The sequence below is a fragment of the Astatotilapia calliptera genome, chromosome 14, assembly GCF_900246225.1.
Source record: "Astatotilapia calliptera chromosome 14, fAstCal1.2, whole genome shotgun sequence".
Taxonomy (NCBI): domain Eukaryota; kingdom Metazoa; phylum Chordata; class Actinopteri; order Cichliformes; family Cichlidae; genus Astatotilapia; species Astatotilapia calliptera.
Window position 1 is genome coordinate 27713995 of NC_039315.1, and position 9320 is coordinate 27723314.

The 9320-nt window shown below is 42.7% G+C and overlaps 1 protein-coding gene across 1 annotated transcript; it reads left to right on the forward strand.

Annotated features, from left to right (window-relative positions):
- Positions 1-2523: 2523 nt before the first annotated feature.
- Positions 2524-6177, forward strand: phox2a (paired like homeobox 2A). Its single transcript, XM_026192461.1, has 3 exons — positions 2524-3194; positions 4264-4451; positions 4588-6177. Exons 1-3 carry the CDS (start codon positions 2972-2974, stop codon positions 5080-5082), a joined length of 906 nt encoding a protein of 301 aa, XP_026048246.1. The 5' UTR covers positions 2524-2971; the 3' UTR covers positions 5083-6177.
- The last annotated feature ends 3143 nt before the right edge of the window (positions 6178-9320 follow it).

Genomic DNA, 9320 nt, shown 5'->3' on the forward strand with positions numbered 1-9320 from the left:
CTTCGCAGCAGAGAAGTCTCCCCCTGCGCCGGAGCACTATAGGGCGGATTAGCGGCCTGGAAGAGACCGGTCCCTTCTTTGAAGGGATTAAAGTTTAAATGGTTTAAAAGCGGGAGAGCTAGGGTCGTTCCTGGCTGCGCTTTTTTTTTTTTTGGAAGGCAGAAACGACCCTGGAGAGTTTAACTTTGAAACTGTTTAAGTTTCTCGGTAAACTCACCTCTGAACCCAGCAAAGAGAAAAGCGGACATACAACAAATGGAAGGCCTGGGAGCTGACCGGTTAATGTGGAAATCCAACAGAGGAAAGAAAAACTCACACAATGTAGGGCTGTATTTATTTAAGTGCCTTAAATGTTATAAGGGTTGATGCAGGTTATCCCTGTTAGTTCACGCGTTAAGGAGGTTCGCTGTGATTTTGTTTAAGGATTTGAAAATCGTATAAAGTGTTGTGACGCACACACGAAGCAATAAATGAAGTGGTCCATAATTAACTTTTTTTCTTTATTAATATCATGTGTAAAGTCTTTCTCCTGAAGTCAAAAAGACCTTCGTGTACCAGCTGCACTGAGCTGTAACGAATGCGTAACGATACTTTGTGACGGCGATGCCCCAAATATTTTCAAATGTGCATTAAATCGGTGATTTTGATAAGTCTTTGAGTTTAACAATTCCTAGAAAAAAAATCGTAAATAAAATAAAATCGTATTAAACAAAAAAAGAAAAAAGATTTGGGTCCCTGTAATGACAAATCAGCGGCCTCAGACTTGTTTGTCTCGTGCGGGCCTCATCTGTGATGTTCAGGCAGCATCTAGCATCTGAACACAACTAGCCCCGCGCGCCGCCCCGCCTCGAACTCCATCACACGATAAACACCGTAAACAAATCTGATTATTGTCGCTTATTTGTAGTTTAAGCGAACGCGGAGAGGCGAATGCGCGCATGCGCGCGTGTGCAGCGGGTTAATGTCATTAAGGAGCATCAACAGCATCATCATCAGGAGCAGCTGCAGCGTGTGCAGCCTGTGGTCAAAGGAAGGCAGGGCGCGCACGTTGAGACATTTTTATGCGTGCACGCAGGCCAAACTTAATTAATTCCTCGCGTACACGCAAAACCTAATTTTGGTTTGTGGATTTTATTATTTGCTAGAACTAATGAAATACGTGTTAATTTCACGAAAAGCAGCGAGAAACCCCCTCTTTTTAAAAATGGCACCATGCACATTTGGCAGCTACGTGGAGCGCGCGCGCGTCTGCCTGCCTGCCGGTTTCAAAGCCTCCCCGTTTGTGCGCGCGTGTGTCTGTGTAATGGGGGCCGTGTGGGATATGACTTATCACATTGTATGACACCGAACAATAAACTTAAACCAATTTATGAAGCTTCAATGCGTTTATGGTTAGCCTGTCGTGGTTGCTCGGTTGTCTCCGCAGCCAGCTCCCTCTCTAGTCCTATACATCAAACTGACGCTCACTCTGGTGACATCTCCGTAAAAGTGATCGGAATCAAATCAAAGCTTTTAATCTCACCAATCACCGTCACATCTGGACGTTTCCCCTCACATAAAGACTTCTGTGGCTGAGCCGCGGATGGTTCCAGGAGCTCGCAGGGACACTATTGACCGGTTATGGAGCATTATTATTATTATTAGTAGTATTATTATTATTATTATTTGGGGGGTGAATCTGTTTGTGCATATTTCAGTCGCCTGTGACGATATTAAGCAGACCGTTATGGCTTAAAGTCGTCACATATGTCTTAATATCGCAAAAAACGCTTCACTAGAACCTCCCAGAACAGCGAGGATGTCTATCCCGAGGGTGTGTTTCTCAAGCACGGCGCACATTTTCTTTATAAAATTAGCTTCTTTGTATTCATGTTTTAAAAATAAAATGTTTCCAAGCTTGTAGGCCTGATGTGTTGTTTGGCTACATTCGTGCTTTACTTTAGTTCCTAGAAGACCCATCCTAAATAAATAAATAAATAAATAAAAATCACAGACAAGGTTTCCAAAGCGATCATGCATATTCTGTAAGGTCCAAGTTTTTTCAGAGCGAGTGGCTTCAAAGTATAGCTAGGAGTAAAAAATGAATAAAAATGTATTCATTTAGTTGTTCAAATAATTTCCACCTGTAAACTTTATTCACCAGCTGAATTTTTCATTCAAACAGCTGGAATGAATTAAGCTAAGCACCTACATTAATTTCATTAGTAACACCTGTGTTCGCCCAGGCGACAGGTAGGCCATTACTATGACGTAAACACTGATTGTAGTGTCGCGTCAGTAAAACTCTGAAACAGAGACGTTCGGTTTTGGTCACATTACGGCTGAAAGAAAAACTCTGAACTCACCGGAATCACAAACGTCCGATTAAGGATGCACGCGCGTTATAGCGCGCTGTAATTCTTTTTAGACGCGCGCGATTTAACTCCGCTGACACCTGCTAGCTCGCGATGCTGTGGGCCGCGTGGGCGGTGCAGAGAGCGGTGGGAGGGGAGCAGAGGGGAGGGGGGCTGTCCGTGTCCGTGCTCGCTCACTGGTGGCATTGTCATGGAAACAAGACCACCGCCTTCGCTATTGTCTCGCGCTCTGCCAAGTTTATTATAAACAGCGCGCGAGCCGCTGCGCGCTGTCAAACGGAGCGCGAGCGCAGAGCGAACCTCAGTCCAGGGAGGGGAGCCGAAGAGACGGACAGAGAGAGGGGAGAGTAGGGAGAGAGAGCGGAGCTGCAGAGAAAACATCTGGATTACTTACCAGCCGCGTGACGGTGACATACAAACCTTAAAGCCCACAAAAGCCTGGAGAAACAAACCAACCGCGTCAGGAGATTCTGGAGAAAAAAGTCCAACTCTGACTGGTTTAAACGGCTCACAGCAATCCCAGAAACTAACAGCAGCCTCAGACCCGACTGAAGCCGCCCTGTCCCGAGTTTCCAGCGCACTTCTTCACAGACCGGTGTCTGCGCCGGCTGACCTCCATGTATAAGATGGATTACTCATACCTGAACTCCTATGACTCCTGCATGGCAGCCATGGAAGCGTCGGCCTACGCGGACTTCAGCTCCTGCAGTCAGGCCAGCTCCTTCCAGTACAACCCGATCCGGAGCGGCCCTTTCTCCAACCCTGGCTGCACTCCCCTCAGCACGACCAGCTGCACGCTGGGAGCCCTGCGAGAGCACCAGCCCACACCTTACTCCTCAGGTACAGGAACCTCTCCTTGTGTTCCCGTTTCAAGGTCTCCGCAAGATTTCATTAAGACACCAAAAGATCGGCAAGAGAAGGGCGAAATATATGATCATATTTAACTTTTTTATATGACACAAATTTTAAACCCGAGGCCTTTTTCCAAACTATCTTTATTTTAGTGGAAATGACTAATTAAATATCATGCTTATGAAGGAGATGATGATGAAATAATAATAATAATAATAATAATAATAATAATAATAATAACAACAATAGAAAAGGCGAATCATTCTTTATTTTTAGCGGGGATAATTATATCATTATTTAAACAAGTAATTAATGTTTGTTGTTCCGCAGTGTCTGTGGATTTTAACTGACTAAAGTGCTGGAGAATCTTATAGTTTCTGTTTGCATTAACAATCTTAGACGGCGAATTATTTTTGTGGCAAAACTCTGTATAAATTAATCCAATAACCCGGCTTATTTAAGCTTATAACAAGGTGATTTTGATTTATTTTTTTTCAGTAAGGAAGAATGGTTAACACTTAAAAATGGGTATTAATAAGTTTTTTAAAAAAAGAGAATAAACAAACAGTTAATGGATTTTTCCCACTAAACATTTTATTATAAATCAACCGATTGTACAGCCTCCCGGAGTCCGGGTTGGTGTGGCCAGATGTCAGCTACGGATGGGTTTAAAACCAATTAATCAATTAATCCTCCTTATTCAGTAACCTTACAAGAGCTATTTTTTATTTATTTTTAATAACTATTTTAAGAACAGAAAATTTCCCAAAACTTTTTTACAAAACAAAAATAAACGTAAAAAAATAAAAAATAAAAAAATTATATATATATATATATATATATATATATATATATATATATATATATATATATATATATATATAAAATTTTTTTTTTTTTTTTTTTTAAGTTAAATGAAAAAAAATGCGGCGAGATGAGGCGTGAAATGTTTCGTGGCCTCTGCGACTCAGTGCTCGGCCTCCGCAGTTTTACGCGCTAGTTTAGCCCTATTAAAAAAAAAAAATTTTATTAAACGGAAACAATTATTCCCTTTCAGTCCCTTACAAGTTCTTCTCGGACCCATCTGGCCTGAACGAGAAGAGGAAGCAGCGGCGCATCAGGACCACGTTCACCAGCTCCCAGCTGAAGGAGCTGGAGCGCGTGTTCGCAGAGACGCACTACCCGGACATCTACACCCGGGAGGAGCTGGCGCTGAAGATAGACCTGACCGAGGCCCGAGTACAGGTGTGCCATCAGGCTTTTAAATCTTCAGCACGACTGAAATGAAGTGAAAGTCAGGACGTCTGACACTTATATAACAAATAAAACTGTGTATCCGCCTAATGCCCCGTCTTCACCTGTGTATGTGTGTTTCTGTCAGGTGTGGTTTCAGAACAGACGTGCCAAGTTCCGTAAGCAGGAGCGTGCAGCCAACGCCAAAGCCAACAGCTCTGCTGGCACCACAGGCAGCAGCAGCAACAACAGCTCTGGAGGGAAAAAGGGCGGGGAGCCAAGATCTTCATCAGATGATGATGAGTCTAAAGAGTCCACCTGTAGCCCCACACCTGACAGCACGGCCTCCCTGCCGGGCTCAGCCAATGGAAACTTGGGGAGCCCTGCCAGTCTGAGCCCCAGTCCGGCTCCTGCCAACAGCAGCTACACCAACACCTCCAGCTCTCCGGTTCTCCAGGGGCTGAAGCCTCCCAGCTGGTCCAGTCTGGGGCCCTCCAACCCGGCCGTGGCGCAGCCCGCTGCCCAGACTCAGGAGATTCTGAAGGCCTGGCAGCCAGCGGACAGTATGACCGGGCCCTTTGCCGGAGTTCTGTCCTCTTTCCACAGAAAACCCAATCCCACCATCAAGACGAATCTGTTCTGAAGAACAGAGCAAGACAAATGAGAAACAAACTGTAAGCGAGAGGAGTTTCTAGCCTTTGTGGAGAGAGACAAGACTTGCCCATTAAAACACTGAATCCGTTGCTGTAGTCTGCTGCGGTCCAGCAAGGTTCTCAGTTCTTCTCTTACCGACTCAGAAAATAAAATCACAGGTCTGCTCACCATCTGCCGTCCAAAAATATTATGCAACAGTCCACACTGTACCTGTAAAACCTACCTTGACACGGGCAGTTTCCTCCCTTTCCTGCAATGACTCCACTCTCACTCTCCGATAAAACAAAGAGAAATACTTTACTTAATAACGGTAAACTATACAGGCCCTTAAACTGTCCATATTTGCATCGTCTTTTCGGTCTGTCTGGTGCACCTACATTCCCACACTCACTGCACTGCAGCAAACTCGGTGGTGCATGGCAGCAGCTCTGATGAGTATGGCGGTCAGGTACGAGTTTAAAGCAGAAATCTAAACATCACACTCCGAAATCTGCTGGGGAAGCAAACTTTCACCCTCAAGCACAACTTCCTCTAAGCCCCCCCGACACACAGGCTTTCACCAGTTGGAATAGGTTCCCCCCTAAATCTCTTTGCCAAGCAGAGCAGGGGCACCCAAAAATCCAATTAGACCTGCCGGGTCTAGACCAGACATCCCCAGTTCACCTCACGCTCCCCCCTCCTTCTTTACTGTATCAAGTCCTCCAGAATCCCACACTCTCGCCGTCCCATCATGCCTTTATCTATCAAACAGTTTGTCAGACTTTTGCAAGGCAAAGAGTTGGAGACTTTAAGGTGTTTCGACTCCATTTTTAGTTCATATGCTGCTACTTCCTCCCCCGTTCTTTGTTCGGAATAAAGCAGATTGTAGCCTGATTATATCTGACGTCTCTGACCGGACTGAAGCGAACAAATGAGTTTGTACAGCAGGTCGCAGTCCGGGTTAGGGTCTTTAGCAGGCTTACGAGTCATACGTTTCTCTCCCATAGGTGACATGTGGGGTAATCTGGCAATACACTGAGAGATGGAGTTTTGTACTGTATCCGCATTAATACTCAGATTTTGTTTCTTCTTTCCTTTTTTTTTTTTTTTAGCTTGCGAGAGTTGCTTGTAAATCACCTCTATTGCATTTTGATGAAACTCACTGGTTTCTGAGGAAGAAAAAAAAAGTATTTAATATTTTTATTATGTCAGTGAGAAACCTGTGCATTTATTTGAACTGCCCCATAAAGTTTTGTGACTGTAAATTCTGTAATTAGTAATATAAATATTAGGTAGGCTTTGTTTTTGGTTTTTTGCTTTACAGATCCATTTCATTGCAGAGCGCCTGTCTCACGGACCAACGCGTCAACAACAACTACAGACTGACAGAAAGCTCGAGTGAATGAGATGTTATAGCACTACTCTGAATATTCTAATAAATCTACATTATGGAGGCATTACCTGGCGCGCGTGGTGGTCTGGCTTCTTGTGTGTGGCATCACCATAACCGTGTTGTGTTTTATGTGCAAACATATACAGGTTGTCATACAAATCCAATTCCAAAAAAGTTGGGATGCTGTGTAAAATGTAAATAAAAACAGAATGCAATGATCTCCAAATCTCAATCTCAGTTAACAACAGAATAGAAAAAACAAACATATGAAATGTTTAAATTGTGCCTATTTTATAAAATATGAGCTCAATGAGAATTTGATGGCAGCGATGCATCGCAAAAAAATTGGGACAGGGGCAACAAAAGGCTAGAAGAGTCAGTGGTCCTAAAGAGAAACAGCTGAAGGAACATTTTGCAACTAATTGTGCTAATTGGCAACAGGTCAGTAATAAAAGATGATCAGGTATATAAAATAAAGCATCTTAGAGAGGCGATTCTCCAGTCTACAAATTGCAAAATTATTTTCTAATAATCTTCCTGAACATAAAATTGTGAAGACTTTACTATCTCACCATTCACAGCACATAATATCACCAAAAGATTCAGAGAATCTGGAGAAACTTGGGATAAAAACAGGCCTTATTCTCTCATGGAGATCACAGCATGGGCTCAGAAACATCCATGAATCATTATCTGTGAGCACCGTGCCATCCACAAAGGTTAAAGCTCTATCGTGCAAAGAAGACGCTGCATGTGAAGATGATTCAGGGGAACAATGCACATTTAAAATGTCATCACAAACTGAAACGTGAAATGCTGCATCCTCTGGATGAAAGAGAGGAAGATATTTTCCCATACTTGCATATTTTAGCAGGATGATGCTAAACCGCATACTGCTGCAAGACTGCAGGTGCTGTACTGGCCTGCCAGCAGAACTTTCACCAAATATTAAAAATAAAAACCCAAAAAACAACCCAAACAAACATCTGGAGCAATGAAACAAAAACTATGACAGAAGAGTAAGGACTGCTGATCAGCCAGAATCTGATATCAGACAAGAACGGGACAGCATTCCCCTCCCAGAAGTCTGTCAAGGTTTACGGACTGTTGTTAAAGGAAGAGGTACAGAATGTTAAACGCGCTCCTGCCATAAAATCAGAGTGATCTTTTTTGTTCTTAAAATGATGATTTCCCCCCCTCAGTTTACATAGTTGATATGTTGCCTTTATGACATTTGTAAACCCAGCTCTCTCTTTTTTGAAGCAGGTCTACAGCTCACAGCTTCCTCTGCTGACGACAAACCAAGAGAATAAGTTCATGTTTAAATATGTAAGGGTATTACAATTTAATTGAATAAAAATACATGGGTGAACAACTTACATTAATTTAACATAACCGACGTAGACTGCATGAAGAAACAACAAGAAATGGAGTGTCAGATAAAACAACAAGTCTCTTTTTTCCACTTACAAACACACACACACACACACACACACACACACACACACACACACACACACGCACACACACACACATCACTGAGAACACTGAAAAGGCTCAAAAAGACTTAAATTTAACACAACTGAACGACAGATCCAGAGTCTCTGTGCTGTGACGGTTGGGCCGTTAAAGGATTAGACACATTGTAAAAAAACAAACATAAGAGGCAAGTAGAGTCAAAGGTTATAATTCAACAGTGTATTTGGGTGGGAGGGGGCTCTCTTTGAGGCGTGAATGAAGGTCTCATTCACAGAGTTAGAGATGAATGCTTTACTATGTTGACAGCAGTAAACACACATGACATTCACATCTTAGTGTTGGTGATCCCCCTTAGAAGGCGGCAGGTGTTAGGCATGTGGAGGTGAAGTCACATCTCTTTAAGGTCTTTTCTTTTTTAAATTGAAATTATGAACAAATAAAACTATCCGACTTTTAACTGCTTGAAAACTAAATCTAAAACCAAATTTGACTAAGGAGTGTAACCGCTACTGGCATACTTCGTCCTGTGTTCCGCAGGTTTCCAGGGTCAGGTTTGTGGCGCAACAGCGCCATCTGCTGCTCACATCCAGAAACAGTAGCCCTGACGTCGCACCTGACCTGCAGAAACCTGAGTTTTCTGTTTTCAGTCAGTTGACAGCGTCTCCCATAAGAGTAAAAGGTGCCATGATCCTAAAGCTAGGCAATGCGTTGAGTAATTTAAGAAAAAAAAACCCCAAACTAAATGACAGTAAAATGTCAGAGAGAAAACAAATGTTTTGGTGTTGAATTAGTTCATGTATTTGGCTACCTTAACCAATTTGCCTGAACGCTGCTCCATTTATATATTTGAAAATGAAACGCAGAAAATATGCTGACATGTTTTCAAGGCAACAAACAATAACATACATTTTCTTCTGTGAATTCAAATTCAGCATCTTCACAGGCAACATGTGAGAATGAGAAATGTACTTGGCTAAAATCTTTGACATATTTCACCTTGGTACAGCATTAATTACACCATTTAGCCTCCTCATTTTATTGACCTATACTGACTGTTTCAATAACAACCAGCTGCAACAGGCCACTTAAAAAAAGGCGACTTGACAAGTTGATGGCTAACACAGTCACCTAACATGCTGCACCCAGGTGGAATACACCTTCAGCTCTAACGGGGTTAATTTGGTTTGCTCGATATTCCCTTTATCATTAAAAACATTGATAAAACCATAAATGCACATCATTAACTGAATACACAAACTGAAAAAAAATTGAGTTTATCTCACTTAAGCCTGACTTTCTAGTTTCCTTTCGATCACCGCTTCCTGCTCTCCTCCATCACACAGGTTAAAAGGTTCCTCTGCCCGAGCTCTGGGGCG

Coding starts and splice junctions, on each gene's coding strand:
- phox2a (XM_026192461.1), top strand. CDS start 2,972: ATGTATAAGATGGATTACTCATACCTGAACTCCTATGACTCCTGCATG. Junction 3,195..4,263: donor GCCCACACCTTACTCCTCAG/GTACAGGAACCT, acceptor ATTCCCTTTCAG/TCCCTTACAAGTTCTTCTCG. Junction 4,452..4,587: donor TGACCGAGGCCCGAGTACAG/GTGTGCCATCAG, acceptor TGTTTCTGTCAG/GTGTGGTTTCAGAACAGACG.